Source organism: Chelonoidis abingdonii, chromosome 2 (genome assembly GCF_003597395.2).
Source record: "Chelonoidis abingdonii isolate Lonesome George chromosome 2, CheloAbing_2.0, whole genome shotgun sequence".
NCBI lineage: Eukaryota > Metazoa > Chordata > Testudines > Testudinidae > Chelonoidis > Chelonoidis abingdonii.
The window spans coordinates 159,363,022-159,380,102 of NC_133770.1; the positions used below are offsets into that span (position 1 = coordinate 159,363,022).

Consider the following 17,081-nt stretch of genomic DNA (forward strand, 5'->3'; position numbering starts at 1 on the left):
GTTAACACACTGAAAGCGAAGTAATTTTGGTAAGGAACTTATTCAACAATCGGAAAAAGTCTGATTACTGTTGCTTTTCCCTTTGGCAATTGTTGGTAGCCCGGAGCTGGACTTATTAGTGTATATCAGCTTTATAATTGTCTTCAATCCTCCAATCGGGTGAGTCTATGCAAATAGAGTTCCCTAATATGGAAATATGCTCCGCCCCCTTCTTAGTATGTTTTCTCCCTATGCTGTAACCCATTGATGGTGACTAGCTTGGGGAAGCATTCTGGCTTCCGCAGTTCGATGTGTAATCAGACTCTTGCGCTCCATTTCTTCCTTTCTTTCACGATTTATCGCGATTTTTTTTTTTTTTTTGGATTAGGCAGCAATCAGTTCTCTTTTCCCGGTGTCTCTGAGAAACAGGTGATCCTGGTTAACAACGATCAGTGTTTGGATGCTGTTTCCTTGCCGGCGTTTGCAGGATGATAGGACCGGGCGAGCCTGAATGAGAGCAAAACTTTACTTTGCAGGAGGAAAAACTTTCTATTTTGAGGGGAAGGCGTTTTCACCAAATCCCTTAGCGTCTAAAAGCAGAAGAAGTTGGTTTTAAAGCTGGACTTCTCCACTGGTTTTGGGATCTGTGTGCGCGTGTCAATTTCAAAGGCAGCTGCATTTTTTTTTAAAAAAGAAACGGTGGCCGGTTGGAATAGACTTCTTAAATGTTTGGGATTCAAGATACTTTAGGAAGAGGACCCATTCTGAAAGAGAAATCTCTCGCTTCTGAAATGGATTCCGTCAGGTCCTGGGTCAGAAATGTTGGGGTGGTAGATGCAAACGTAGCTGCACAAAGGTAATCGAGATTCGTGATTTCCTCTTTGAAAGCTCCCTTTCCTCCCGGTGGTGTTCAGAGTCACGACTGAGTTTACTTCCCCGCCCCAGTCAGGGAAAATTCAAGAGGGCAAAGCTGAAGCGAGGGACAAACACACAACAGAGGAAGTCAGAGAGCAGAGATTGGACAGGGGTGGGGGGCATAGCAATGGAAACGAACAGTAATTCTTTAGATCGTTCTACGCCCGGACGTCTGACTAGGAATGTTCTTCCGGCTAAACGTAATGGCCATGCCTATTTTGATCCAAAATCACCTTGTTTTCCTTGATCCCAGGGCATACTTTGTATAGCTAATGCCACCATCCTCCCCACTCAGACAAGATGCACAGGGTTAAGCAGAAAGCAAGCCCAGCGTGGGTTTGAGTAACAAAGGAAAGGGGAGATACCTTTACCAAGATTTTGCAAAACTACCAGTCTCAGCGGTGCAGCAGAGAGCTCTCATGTGAATGATCTGAGTGGAGGAGTCCTTGACCCTACTTACCAACTCCTTGCGTTAGTCTTGTCAACACAATTTAGATCTCAGTGCTGGCTGGAATATAAAACCTAACAACCGCAGAAGAGGATGCATTCTTGCTTCTGTCTGGGGGATAATCTTTCTATTCCAAATATTGCCAATAAATACGCGTTCCAGTGCCGCGTTCTCTTAGTTACAGACTTCCTCTCCCTATTTTCTTCTCTTCTGTTTATCTTTTTATGAGGGAGTGACAGGAACGAAGCCCTTCCTAAACAAATATGTCCTCACGTTTCTCAGATATCTCTTTAGACAGTCTTCGGGCACACGTGTGCGAAGGGGCTGAATCTGCCCGAGAAGAAAGTTGAGGATAGAGACACCTTTACTTGAGGAACATAACAACCGCGTTGCATATACGTTGGGCTAGGAACCAATATACAAATACAGCCCTATATGCCCTCACCTCCCCCATCTAATCTCTATGGAAGAGCTTTCAAGCAGCATGAGAGGAGATATCATAAGTTTTTTTTTAATGACTATTGATAATTTAATTTATAGGGGGAGGAAAAATACCTTGATGGGGAAAGCGAAAGTAAAACAAATGTTAGATGCACTGTAAGAAATCGCCAGTTCACAGGGGCTAATTGACTGGTGTTCGCATTGGGACGTCGCTAATTATTCTAGATGTCTTGTAAAAATACAGTGATCAAAGTTCTTATACTCAAGATAATAAAAATCAAACTATTAAGCTGGCCGGGAGTGGGGGGAGGCGGGTAAAGAAGAGAAATTGTGCGTTGCCCAGTCACATTGTACCTATCCAGTTGGAGTTAGAAATAAAGGGGGATATCTGTAGCTTTCCAAAGAGTCAAATACTTTTCTCAAGTCTGTGAAGCAAGAATATTACATGAATTCATTTTAGGAATTAAATCTGGAGAAAGTAGGAAAACTTCATAGCTATGCTGTAAGTGAGAAATCTTCTCCACCGTATCTGTCTTCTGTGCCTTCCATAAAAATCGACATAAAGAAAAGAGTGGAACCCATTCTGCTAAAAAACTAACTCTAAGATTTAGGATTTCCATTGCCTGAAAAGATCCCGAATAATTCAAACTCGGCAAATGCGCGGAAGAAATCACCGCATATTTTGTAGAATATGTGACAGAAATCAGGCAACCTGTGTTTAAATTACACGTAGTCAATCCACAAAACTGCAGCGGGGAAGACCCACAGGTTGATTCAAATGGATCAGTGACTAAACAATATGAAATTGGTAGAAATTTCGCTGCCGAGGAAGGTAGGCATATTGCCTGAACCCAGTTGTCTTCCCACTTCAGTACAGACACCTAGTTGGGAAGAGATTTTAAGAGCATTGACCTGGGTTAAAGGAAAAGTGAACTCTGTTGGAATTGTATCATTTTTCAGATCCTTTAGCATTTATATTCTACGTTTATTGTAGTATAGACACACCCCTTGCATTGTACCCAACAAACAAGTATGAAAGGGAAAAAGAAGATGGATCAGAGGAGATGATCAAATATTTATCCGGTTTTGGAATAACTTATCTTGCAATCTTTCCTTTTAATATTCAAGTTCTGTTAATTATTCTTCTCTACAGAGTGGAAATCAAGGCATAAGAGGGAAAATTATTTAATAAAGTTTCCAGACGCTAACATTTGGGACAAAAAAGTTCTTCATTTGGCTGCCACCAAAATTCAAGCACTTTTATTTAATTTAATGTTCTAAATCGAAAGCGATGTGAGTGCACAAAGGTGGAGAGGACAGCACCGAGATCAAAGTCATTGGTAACAATTGACTGTTAATAACCCGGCGTGCTACATAGACTAGAAGAATCCTACCCCCTTTCTAGAATCATTTTCTGTGCTAATTTTTTTTGATTGCTATGCCACCTTTAATTCATCTATTTCTCTCCCCTCCCCAATTCCATCTGTTTCCTCTACAGCGGAGTAGCTTTGTCCAGAGCTCACTTCGAAAAACAGCCACCTTCCAACTTGAGGAAATCCAATTTCTTTCATTTTGTCCTGGCTCTCTACGACAGGCAGGGGCAGCCGGTGGAAATAGAGAGGACCGCTTTTGTGGACTTCGTAGAAAATGATAAAGTAAGGCCTGTCAATTTTTTTTCTTTCTTAGCTCCCCAAATTTACCGTCCGCGCACACCCCTTCTAGTACCTGCCCTTGTAAAGTAGTGTCATTCTCAGCCACCCTTTCCATAACAAAATAACAATCTCTGGTTTTGTGTTCAGGGGTTAGATAGCAGGACTAGGGCTTAGTCCCCTGTTCTCAACATGCTCGCCTCCAACGCTGTAATTAACAAGATTTGTTTAATTTCTGCCAGCCCGGGAGATACAAGGGGAATTTCATACATCCACTCAAAACAAAATAGAATGCAATCACATAGGGGTCCAACACGTTGTATTTTTTATTTTATTATTATTATTATTTATTATTTTTTGCATATGCCGGATCTGCCAGGTTTTATTAGTATCCTAATCGAACTGGAAGAGCGGGCTGTGATTTGTCATATTACCTGCTAAATCTGTTCTTTTCAGACTCCAAAGTCAATGGCTGGGTGTCAGAAACGTTTGCTCTTGAGTTTTAGATCCAGGCTTTAAGCAGTTAGAAACCTTCTTCCTTCCCTCCAAACTATGTTTGGGTTTAGTTTAGTTACGGGCAAGGACTTTTAATTATGAAGGACGACATGAATAATTGTCTTCTGATGAATTACAGTCCCAGTTCACCTGAGAGATTTCCCGGTAACATAACCTTCAGGAAATAAATACCGATAATGACTTATTGTAAAACTATTTCATTATTTTGCACGTACAGTTTTGTTTTAAAAAATACCTGGCAGCGTCGAGCTGCTCTATATTAGCTTGCTTAAAATGTGTAAATTCACCCGATAAGGGAAGAGCGTTTATGTTATAAAGCTGGGAGCTTTATAGCAAGTGGAAAAGTTTCTGAAGATGCCACAGGAAGGGATGTCTGTCCTGGGTCACTCGGAAGGTTAATTTATCCCAATCAGCGGATCTACCTCTCAAAGATCTTTCTTGTCGCATCCATAAGTGATTTGCAAGCGGGTGGCTTTTGTGCTCCAACAGCACCAAACAAATTCTGGGACGGTATTTTTAAATCTCTTTCAGGAGCAAGGCAATGAAAAGACCAATAACGGCACACACTACAAACTTCAACTCCTTTACAGCAATGGTAAGTCACCTGCAAAAAGGCAGCGTGGGAGAGAATCGGGTGGCAGGACAGAAGGGGTTGGGAGAGAAGAACCCATAATAAAGTTTTAGACCTTGAGGAGATCGCTTTAAAATACATTGAAGTCCCTTTGTCTCTCTTTTGGAAGCAAAAATCCTCACTGTGGACAGTTGCTTTTCAGGTTTGGCCAACATGATACCCTTTAGTAAACCTATGCTTTGTAAAATATCAGCCTTAGACTTTCAGATGATACTTGACTGGAAGTAAAACGAAATAGAAAAGTTATAGGATGGCTTAGACAAGTAGGGGAAACAATCTCTGTAACTGTTGGATTTCCTATTTCTTCCCATTGTCTCTTTAGGTGTCAGAACTGAACAGGATCTGTTTGTTAGGCTCATCGATTCAGTCACTAAACAGGTGAGCTGAGGCCGCTTTTGTGTTGTACAATCCCCACTCTTTCATTCCCCTCTCACCCTGTGCTTTATTTTCTCCTCCTGAGTGTCTGTATTGCATACCTTAATTTCCAGTGCATTAGCCTCTTCCTTCCCTCAGTGATCCTAGGATCACAACAATTTTTAAGTGATACTCGATTATATGCATACTGCCTACCTTTGTGCAAAAAAAGACTTCGAGGGTGGGAATTGCAAGCCATAGTGCGTTGCAGTTTTTAAAAACTGAATATTACAAGAAACAAACAAACCGAAAACCTCTTCCATATACTAATTTCCCTAATTTTCATAGCCCATCGCTTATGAAGGACAGAACAAGAATCCAGAAATGTGCAGAGTTCTGCTTACTCATGAAGTCATGTGCAGGTAAGACAATTTTATTGGTGGCATAGGATTGATTCAGTTAATAAGTTTAGCTTCCAAAGATACTAAAAGGGGTTTTCCCTATAAGTTGTAGATAGGAGGAGTTTTGTTTTTGCTCCGGGGACACTTCCAAAAGAATAATTTCTTTTTGTCTGGATACAACATTTGGTTTGTGTTCCATACCCATTTATTTAGTACTACAGATTTGGAGACCCTGCCAAAGATCTGAACTGCACTATTTTTGTTCTGTTTTGCACTCGGTTTGGACAACAAAATGAAAGGCCTAGAATTCCCAACTTCGTGTTTCTTTAAGCTTTTCCAGTTTGCTCTTCTAAAATGATTACTGTCAATTTCCAGAACCCACCTGCAAATTAGAAAGCGCTCCTGATTAATTTTTTCCCAGGTTACATATTTTAACATTATCAATTAAATGAACATAATTAATGTCCTTTAGTTCTGTCCCCAAAATACATCTTTGAAATAATTTTTTGTTACAAGCAATGCTTACGGAACTTCTGCTTTTTTGTAAAATAGACAAAAAAATTTAGGATGTTGAAATGATAAATTAAAGGATAAAATACTGCTAAGGACGTTTTTAATAACATTTGTGTATGTCTTTAGGTACATGTATCTTATGTATGTACATCTTGCTTCCGTGGTAACTTCTTATTTTTCCTGCTCACATAATTACTATTTTTGATACAGTTAATAATGCAAAGTCCTTATATTAAAATGTGTTAAATTGTGCACAGAATGCTCTTTCATAAAATGAAAGGCAAACCCAACCTTGACCTTTATTAAACATGTTTGTGATTTATTGTAATAGGTTTTTTAAAAAGCTCTTGGATCGAATGTTGCTTGTTTTAAAAAGCACATTGCACTAATAATTTTAAGTATTGCCTTCCAAGTGGATGATATAGTAAAAGCAATTTAATAGGACAGAATTTGTTGCTGAGGGGAAAGCATTTTTCACATTTTTCAAAAGGTAATGGAATAATTGGTGTACCCGGAAAACAGCAATGAGGGCAAAGTATGCAAAAGTGTGTATGTGTGTGTGTTCATACGTACACACGTGTGCACACGCATGCAAAACTTGCCTTTTATGTCACCCTCATTAACTGAGTAACTCTATACCATTACTTCTGAACATTACAAATATTACTTTCATAGACGGGTGTGTTCATATGTGACACACACAATTTGCTTTTTGCCTTTACATAACATACAATTTGCTCTGTGCATATGTATATATTAAAGAAGAGTGAAGTGGGGCATGTTACTTTTTGCTTTCTCTAAAACGTACATATTTATTTTAATATATATGCTATCCCTGTTTGTGAAAGGCTTGACTTATCCATACTTAGATGATCATTGGAAAAGCAAAATCTTTGGATTTCTATACACTAGGGTCTCTATTTGTAATAACAAAATGACAGCTAGTGTAATCCATTTTTTTCACTCCAGCTGGATGGAGAGAGAATCTATATTAAGAGTGAAAAAAACCAAAACAAACTCCTTTCTTCAAAGCAAAACGTACTGATCTTTCCTTTGACAATAATCAACATTTTAAAAGTACTAAATAAACTTTCCGCTAAGCTTTTGTATGCTGGGCTTCCATTGATGCCTATAAATATATTCCATGCTTGATTTAAGGTAATGCTCTACAAATGTAAACCATTATTCAGTTTGTACTAAACTCCTGCTTGATAGATTAGCCAAGGAAGAATTACAATTCAGGGCTGTCCTTTCCACATAAGACATAGATTAGTGAACCAAATCAAAAGCTCTGTGTAACCTAATCAAGACATTTGATTTTTAAATGTCTTGTTCAGAGATACTTTTAAAACAGGATGCTGCCTATTTTGAAGAGGCATTATACCATCATTTTGAATAATACCAGGGGGAATGAATGAATCCAACTCTAGTTAAATTTGACATTTTTTTAAGCACAATAATCAAATCCACCTCGCTCTATGCTACTTACGTGGTAGCATCAATTTTTAAAGCCCCTACTTTAGTTTTCATTAGTAACAGTACATAAAACATTAATGTACTGTGCCCACTCTGAGGTCCAAACTGATGCCTGTTGTTTTTTAAATTACAGGGTTTGTTTTCTTTTTCTTGTTAGTTACAGGTAAATACCCTTTTGATCTTTTGATTTGATTTGTCATAGAAAATCACTCAAGTTATTCATGCTGTATACAGACAAGTGCATCCAAACACCCCCCCCCCCCCATGCATCTTCTAGTCAGACAGTGACAGATGTATCCTGAGCAGGAAAGTTGTCTAAATATTGATGTGGATGCAACAATCTGTCATATCAATTGAAAGTTTAAAATCTCAACTCCCCTCCGCCCCCTGTATAATGAGTCCCTTCAGTTAGAGCTTTTAATTTATTTATTACAGTTCTGAACGTTTTAGCAATAGGCTTTATGTGTTTGGGCTATTACAGTGTAAAGGGAACTGTCCGTCTGGGATGGAGGTCTCTCTTAAATATCCAGTGTCTTTTTTTCTTTCAGTGGTAGGAAATCAAGGTAAACAGTCTCTTCTCATGGAATAACGGTTTGTCGTCATCTTGTTCTACCAATTATCAACTAAGAGAAAACTAGTTGTTATGCTTCTGCCAGCAGCCCGCGATGCCCTCGGTGTGCAGAGGGTTAAAAGGTATTATAATTTGAACAGAAGTAGTCTCAGGGCCTACAGCTGGCTAATAACAGAGTTGTATTGAGTGCAAGCGAGCCCCACAGCTGTGACTTTCGCCACAAGGCTCAGACTAGACAGGAGCACTAATCAGCTGGGCCAGGCGGCCACTGGGGCCTGTGTCTTTATCGTCCAGATGGTGTGAATTTAGACACTTTTGTTATGCAATTGCAGGGAGGAGTTGGGGAGAAGAAAACAAAACAAAGGCCATCATGCTGTGAGCTTATCTGAGTTTGAAATTAGAGACAGATTTTTTTTTTTTTAAAGTTAAGGGCTGAATTTTAAAACCATTTTAGTTGAGCTGGTGGGTGGGTGGGGGAAGGGGATGCATAAGCCTTTCTTTGATATGGGGTCTTATGGAGCATCTAGTTTCTAGGGCTGGCTTTCTTGTTCTTGTTGATTGTTGCTTTTTCCCCAGTACGCTTCATATTGCTAGACTTATTGTATCCTGTGTGGGTCTGATTATATGAGAAAATGACATAGCTCAAAGCGTAGTAAGGGTTTATTTTTGTGACGATAAGAAGTCTTAGGCCCTGATCCTACCACTTTATGCAAGTGAGTAATTCCAATGGGACCAAAGGAATGAGGGGTGTGTGTGTGTGTATGTATGTATATATAAAGTTACTCAGGTGCTTAAATATTAACAGGATCAGGATCTTAATTTCCACTTAAACCAACGTTATAGGCCAAGTACTGGAGTCAGTCAGATTTTTACCATTGATTTACCTGAGAGCAGGGTTAGCCCAGTAAGGAACAACTATTATATAACAACCCAGTTGGAAGATTGTCAGTATTTAAATGCCACAGTGATAGGTTGTTTGAAGTCCCTTGGATAGGGGGACCTGAAGATTTGAGATGAACTTCAGATGAAACTCCTGACTGGACTATCCTGAAATTTTGGAAATAATCTGATCCACAACTAAACTTGTCATCTTCTGGAAAGGGGTAGTGCTTTCAGGATAAAATATTTCATGTGTTCTGGGGCTCAGAAAGTACTAAAGTGAGAGGAAATAGTTTAGTCATCTACCAAAAATGTGCTACAGTGGAGGCAAACAATGAAAAAATGAATATTTGCCAAGTGCTTGGACATCTTCAGGTCAAAGGCATATTTTTAGTAATGCTTCAAAGCTCATAAATGTGATAATAAAGTATGCAAACTAAATCTAACAATGAGATGGGTTTATACCAGGAAGCAGGTATGTTGCATCCCAAATCTGCGTAATTTAATCTAAACAACTCTACAATGTGCTGACAACCTTTCTTGGAAATGTGTGGACAAAGAGGTTTGGTGTAGGTACTATTGCTTTATTCTGTTCGCATGTTATTGTGACGTTATAATCTGATGTGTCTGTCTGAGTTATATGACCATAGGATATCTTTTGAATATTATTGCAAAGAAAGGAACCAGTTTTTGTTTGTTAGCAATTAAAAAAAAAACACACCTGTGTAAAACTCTTTTAAAAACTGAGCTAGTTTTTTTTGTTTGATAGTGGCAAAGAGTATACTGCATTAAAAATGAACAAGAGATTTGCTCCTGATTTCCTTTCCAACTGGTCATAATGTATACTGCTTTAAAATAAAAGTCAACCCCTCTACTCTTCTAAATGAGGGTTTTCTGTTTGTTTTTTCTTTAGAATAGAAAATCTGAAATCTTCAATTTTTATTACCCAAGTATGAAACTTTGTCTAAATGGCCAACGGGCAGTGAAACTTATACAAGGTGCACTCAAAAACAAGTTAGAAATGGGAGTGAAGGGAGGAGAGAGTCTCAGCAGTAGTAAATTATTATAGCTTCACTGAAGTTAATGGAGCTGTGACATTTTACACCAAATAAGTACCTCCCCCAGGGATTTTCATATATCTAGTGAATCCTTTATTTTGAAAGGAATGGACTCAGTAGATAACTGTGGGATTGAGGCAAAGGAATACAAAACGTGTCAAAATCATTCACGTTAGAGCTGCTAATGAAAGAGATCTGCTTGTTGCATCCCATCTTGCTGGGCTGTGTAAACTCACAAAGGGAAAGCCAGGGAGTTCCTGTTCATGCTACAGCTTGCCAATCGAATCCATGTACTTAAAATGCTTAATAGCTGTGAGGTGGGAAGTTTTATGTCCCTGTTTATATTTTAAGGATTGTATATCTGAGTATTATTGACTTTAAAAGAGTTAATCCTTCATATTGTATTGCCTTGGACTCATTCATGCATTTTTATCTGTTTTTCCTCTGGTCAGAGCAATTCCCTGTGGAAAGCAGCTGAATTCAGGCTAACTAGGAATTTTGAAAATGCGTTCAGCCCCCTCAAAACCACTGCACATAAAATTGAACTCTCTGGGCCAAATTCAGCTCTCGGTTACATTAACGTAAATCTAAGTAGCTCCACTAAAAGGCAATGGGACTAGCTGCTTGGATTTATGCTGGTGTAACTGAAGCTGATCCACTGGTGGTTGGGGCAGAAGGGAATTTTGATACAGTGTGCTTAAATGTTAAGCTGTTTTGCTGATAAATGTTGTTTCCCGCTGCTAACATCCTGGTTATGTCAAATGTAACTGTTTGATTTGCCACAGCATCAGGATTCTCATAACACGTCTAATGGGCTTGCCAGATAAGGATCCTGCCCTTTGATTTTCAAAGAGAGTGGGCATGTACAAAGGTCCTGATCTGGTGCTGAGTGCCCTGTCTACATTGATGGCAATGAGAGTCGAGTGCTCCGGTACCTCCCAGACTTGGGCAGCAGTGCTCTCGCAGGATATATGTGCATGCATGTATGTACGTACACAAGCTTACATACACACACACGCATACTATGTGAGTGCATCTTTTAAATAAAGTCCCTATGCCATACTTCAATCGTTGTATCCCTTTGGGGCAGGGACCTTGTTATCTTGCATATGCTTGTAAAGCCCTAGACATACCCATGGGAGAGAGAACTTGTATGTTGGTAAACTGGGTCCAAATTATATTGGATGTTCATCAGAGAGAGGCTGATGCATACAATTTCTATGCCATCCCATTGCTGACCACACTGTATAAACTTTGTTACATTCCCATTTATAAATAGGGTTAACAGATGTGGAATAAATGGGCAATCAATTATTACAGAGTCCTGCAAGTTAGTAGGTTGCTTATAACCGTGGCTTGTCATCAGCTATGACACCTTCTACTGGTGGGCTTTTAACCGTCTAGAACACATGCTGTTCATGTCTGTTACATGCTTACAACATCTGTTAAACATTTATAAATGGAGCCTTAATATAAAGTGTGACCATATTGCTTTTCCTTTTGGCTGAGATTTTCAAAGGAGACTAAGGGGAGCCGAGTGTCTAAATCCTGTTGACATTAAATGGGAGTTAGGCACCTCCCTGAGACCCTTTTGAAAATCCCAGTTAGAATTTTCTGGATACCACTTAAATGTCCACAATGCCTTTAGTTCAGAGTTCATTGTTTTGCCGTTAATACTCACAGAAATTCTCTCATTTTGGTCTCCTTCCCTCTCCAGCCGGTGCTGTGAAAAGAAAAGTTGCGGCAACAGAAACGAGACTCCCTCGGATCCTGTGATCATCGACAGGTAGGAAATAAAGCTCTCTCTTCCACACTATCCACCAAACCAAACCAAACTGCTCGGGTCGCTTGGAGACAGCCATGGGTCTGTCTCTCTCCTGTGCTTTGATGTCTATGCTGCACAATCCTAAAGGGCTACCCTACGAGTTGGTTATTTTCAGAAAGGGTGTGGGCTTCCTTTGGTGGAATTTTTTTATTTTAATGCTGTCCTACAATTACCAATTTAAATTTGACCAAGTATTCTGTGCATGGTAAGTCTCTGACTACTGTCTATTCACCTGGGATGGGATCCAGCTGGATCACTGGAATAGATACAGTTTCAAGTAACCTGGCAGTTTCATTAAAATTCCTCAACAAAATAATGATGTTGCAGTTGCGGCTTTTTTGGGAAACACGTGATCTAGGTTTTAAATGTATGATTTTGGGATTACCATATGTCTTCTGCAGAACATCAATTTCACATATTTCTTGGCCTTCAGTTTCTGAGGGGGTGAAGTGGGGTGTGTGTGTGTGTGTGTGTATTCAGTAGCAATGTAGGAGGCAAATTCGAAACTGATAGAAAAGGAAAAAAAAATTTTTTTTGCACTGCCTGCAATTAGCCTATGGAATTCATTGACACAAGATATTGAGGCCAAGAGCTTAGCAGGATATAAAAGGGGAAAACAAGAGTATGCAGTGTTCTTTTAATGAATATAAAAAAAAATTACTCAACTGAGCGCTTTATGTAGAGAGATCTTAAGACCTCATGCTTCAAGGCAAATGCTTCTGTCATCGAGGGTCAGGAGGAAACTTTTCCTTGGGACAGGTTATTCTATAGATACCTATTGCAAGGTTTCTTCTTCTGTGGTACTGGCCACAACTGGAGATAGAATATTGGAGTGGATGGACTTTGAGTCTAATTTCTTTGTTCCTCTATTATGCCTACATTCAGTGCATAACATTAGTAGCATATCTACATAGCATCTACATTTATACTTGGAATTAAGAATGGTCAAGTTAGTTTGAGGAAAAGGAATTATAGATACTTATTCAAATTGTTGCTAGACAATTTGATCCTAATCCTTTACGGAGGCTCTGAATTTTTTTAGCTGTTTTTTTTCTTTGCCTTTATCTTTGCACTTTCAGAGTGTGGCTGAGACTAAAGATGGAAATGCCAAAGAACCATAGTATTCTAGCTAGAAAAAGAAGTGCTGGACAGGTCATATTGAGCTTGTCTGCACAATTTCTAGCCCATATTTGGCTGACTTGAGGTCTGGTTTGAGTCTATATTTGAGAATTATCCGACCTCAAGTCTGACCTTCTTGAGGTTTTCCCATTGCAGCTGAGGAGACAACATGGTGCACTGGCTGAGGAGTCAGAAGATCTAGGTCCTATACCTGGTTCTGCCTCAGACTCTGTTTGATCCTGGGCAAGTTACTTTCCCTCTCTGTGCCTCAGTTTCCCCATCTGTAAAACAGGAATTATGCTGTTTTAAGTGATTTGAAATCTGTGAATGTAAAATGCTTTGGAAGGGAAACTGTTATCTTATAGACAGCCCAGGGCTCTTCTTCCTAACCCTACCTTTGCAATACTTCATTTCTGAGGGATCTTTGAAGACATTAAGTGTCATACAGTCCTTTCACCCCAGTCACCTTCTTTGGTGAGAATTCTGCCACATGTTAATGATAACACATGTACCTGTAACAAAGATGATTCCCACCAGATACATGGGAGTATGTTCCAGATCTCTGTCGACTGTTTCATATGAAGCTTGTTCCTCTTTCTGGCAACCATGAGGGGGTCTTTTTGCCAAATAGTTACAAATCAGGTAGAGGGGGATTAGATGCACTACTTAGCTGAAACAGTCTGTGCATTATACTTGCCTTTAAAGGCCGTCCTCCGGATCAGGGCTGGAGCAGTGTGAGTGGAGTATGCCCTGCCACTGGGGAGCAGTGGGGTCTAGTGAACAGGGCACTGGACTGGGAGTCCAGAAACCTGAGTTCTTTTCCCAACTTTGCCACTGACCTGCAGTGTGACGTTGGGCAAATTGCTTAGCTCTCTGGCATCTGTTTTCCCTCCCACCCTTTGTCTGTTTTGTCCGTATGGATTATGAGCTTGCCAGGGCAAGGACAGGCTTAACCTGAGTGATACTATAATGTAAATAGAATAATACTACCAATGATGTACCTATTCTGTGGCTAAACAAAGAATTTAATTTTCCAAAGTCTGGCAATCTGGCACCTTTCACAAGCACTGAAAGCCCTTTTAGGATTTTCAAACTTATCAAACAAAACTATAGTCAATGAATGATCCCCTCTTACCTCCCCACAAATGCTTGTATGTTAGGGAGTAGTATGTGTTTCTGGCATCGTCTGAGAAGCTGGATTCTAATTATTTTAGGGGATTTTACATTGTTGGTAGAAAACTAACTGCTACAGCTAGCCACTCCGCACAGGCAGGTCACATTCCTCCACAGTCATACATGCTGATGGGTATTTGTGTGTGTGTGTGTGTATTTAAAGAAAGGGTTTTTTAATTATTATTCTAATTCAGGGGTTGGCAACCTTTCAGAAGTGGTGTGCCGAGTTTTCATTTATTCACTCTAATTTAAGGTTTTGTGTTTTTAGAAGGTCTCTTTTATAAGTCTACAATATATAACTAAACTATTGTTTGTATGTAAAGTAAATAAGGTTTTAAAACTTTTAAGAAGCTTCATTTAAAATTAAATTAAAATGCAGAGCCCCCTGGACCAGTGGCCAGGACCCGGGCAGTGTGAGTGCCACTGAAAATCAGCTCACGTGCCGCCTTTGGCACATGTGCTGCCGGTTGCCTACCCCTGTTCTAAATAATGATTTGTTAGTTTAATATTGGCTTCCTGTATTTATTTATTGTTCTGACTTAAAAATATTAACATTTAAACTATTCTTAGAGAGAGCTCTGCCGTAGGTTGAAGCAATATTTAAATATGGAGATTGAGATGTTACAATTTAACAACTATGTTGGAATGTAGCGTTTCTTTGGTGAGTGACTATCACATACTTGAAGGCAACTGTGGCTCTGGATTGAAAGAAGCTAAAGTTCCATCTACACTAAAAAAAATTAATACATTGCAGGCATGATGACTGAGATCTTTGCTGTCAGCAGGGCTCCCGCTGACTAGTCGGGGGGACCCACTTACAAAATGACATCATTCTCTTCTGTTGGGCAGGTAGGACCGATGAGTGCTTTACCATGGCCCAGAAATGTGTTGAAGTCTCGTATTTTAGCACAGTTCAGGGTCGCTGGTGAAACACAGTTTAGTTCAGTGTGCAATGCAAGATCAAACCATGCCTGGGGCTCATCCTGTTGTCTGGGGTTTTCCAAGGAGCCTGAGGAAGTGAAGTGGGAGCTGGATGCCAACCTCCTTTGGGTTGTTCAGAAAACCCCAGCTGCTGTAACTGAATCCTCTGACCCAAGTGGCTGATGCCACATAGATAGACCTTGATTCTGCAGACTTGAATTTACTGAGGGGAAAATTCCTTTCCTTTCATAGCAGTTAATGTTAGTCTTGTCTTAAGTGAGGACTGCAGGATCAGGCCTAGAGAGAGAATAAAAAAATGAAGGAAGAAAGAAGGGATATTGAAGAAAGCTTGATGTTCAGCTGCCCCATGTCCAGAATGAATCTGTGCGAGAAGTGAGACACAACTAGAGTCTTCCATTTAGAAGGGAAGGAAAACTGAGATCACCAAGGGGCTGGCTGGATTGAATATGATGCGCTAGCATTCCCTTTCTGTCTCATTCAGTTCATATGCATTGCTGTTGCTGCAAGGCCCATCTCCATTGTAATCCCTACCATGGTAGGGGACCTGATTGTTACATGGCTAAAACCGGATTCCATCTTGCAGCATAGAAAGGACCAAAACATGCTGCATCACTGTGAAAGGCTGCAGCGCGGTCTGGGAAGAAACCAAACACTTCTTAGTCCCCTCTGTTTATTGTTTATATTCAAAGTGCATGCTGGGGTGCACTTTTGTTTCAAGCAGCTTCCCCAGACATTGTGGCAGTTAGTGTAGTTAAAACTAAGACCTTAACTAAACATATAGGATGCTAACTTAAGAGTGCTAGGAGCAACTAGCCCACAGTCTATTCCCATGCTGATGCAGGTTATGCTCTCCCCATCTGACAACATATTAATCTGACCATGCACTCGGATTCAGCCAAGAGGCTGAGTTCTTGGCCCAGATCTTCAGCAGGCACGAATCAGTGCAACTCCATTGGAATTATGCCAGTTTATGCCAGCTGAGGACCTGGCCCCCTTGTGTTTTATCAGAGATGTTACAACCCATTCTTTGAGCTGAAGAATGCACCTTTCACCCCTTTAATTATTTTTTGCCTTTTGACTCGTAGCCTGGCCTGTTGTAAAGTCCACCCGTGCGGTGCTGTGCAGTGACAATTTGGTGACTTTTGTGGCTGAATCATGGGCATCTTGTGTTTATAGTTAAAGAGGGGGAAATAGTTCAGTGGGAAAAATAACATCAGGCAGCCCTGAACAAAGTCCAAAAATCGTCATGCTGAAAAAGCCTATTGCTGCTGTAACCTTTGCTCCAGGGACTCGATTTAGATCCTAAGGACCTAGTAGTTAGTTATTTTCTTCTCAATCTTGGAAACTGATGTTTTTCTGTATGTATTGAAGCATGAATGTTGCCTCGCTTGCATTCACCATCCAGCCATCTCCCTGGGTAACTATCTGTAAATTACCTAATATGGTCCACACCCCTCCAAGCGAATGCTGATGCAGAATCCCCCTAAAGACTCATTCGAGCCTTACCAGTGGAAATCACTTACTCAGCAAAACACTGAAGAGTTGTTGCGGTTTTAGGAGCAGGCAGGTGTGCAGAGCTGTTATTGACAGGAAGACTCTTCCCTGCCAGTGCTTCCCCTAACTCGTAGCTTTATGTGTTTGCTCTTCAGCACACGGATAATGTTGTCAGCAGGATGTTGGTTGGGTGAGTCTCACTTGGGTTGTGCTCTCCCAGTGGTGAAAAGTTTTCTTGTTCTTGGTTGTTACTGTGTCATTCAGGATTTGATCCAACTGCACAGTGTCCATTTCCCGGTGTCTGGAATATTGTGTACAGGGGGAGTTTTTGGAATAAAATCAGTAAATTTCCCCTCTGAGTCCCCCCGCCCCCTCGCGGTGGGCCAGATTCTGATCTCACTCACCCTGGTTCCAGTTTGAAGATGTTTCCTTGACTTAAATGGAAACACAACAGATTTACACCGGCATAACTGAGATTACAGTCTGACCCATAGCTATCATTAATGTAAACTATATATTGTACTTGAAATGAGGAATCTTGCTACCCTAAATCCTGCTATTGCAGCCTTCCGTATGCAGAATGGGTTAGATCTCCAACTAGTGTAAACAGACCTAGCGCCACTGGTTTCAGTATGTTCATATTTCAGCATGTTCATGCATTAATTCTATACCCCAACCCAGTCCAGAATAGTTCCCG

The 17,081-nt window shown here is 40.2% G+C and overlaps 1 protein-coding gene across 1 annotated transcript in view; it reads left to right on the forward strand.

Moving 5' to 3' along the window:
* Window positions 1-263: 263 nt before the first annotated feature.
* The window catches only part of EBF2 (EBF transcription factor 2), a 176,732-nt gene continuing 159,914 nt past the window's right edge, over window positions 264-17,081 (forward strand). The window contains exons 1-6 of the mRNA XM_032795353.2: window positions 264-835; window positions 3,282-3,438; window positions 4,480-4,543; window positions 4,902-4,957; window positions 5,282-5,355; window positions 11,549-11,617. Of these exons, the coding sequence (XP_032651244.1) occupies window positions 705-835; window positions 3,282-3,438; window positions 4,480-4,543; window positions 4,902-4,957; window positions 5,282-5,355; window positions 11,549-11,617 (551 nt within the window). The 5' untranslated portion in view covers window positions 264-704. The remainder of the gene's footprint in view (window positions 836-3,281; window positions 3,439-4,479; window positions 4,544-4,901; window positions 4,958-5,281; window positions 5,356-11,548; window positions 11,618-17,081) is intronic.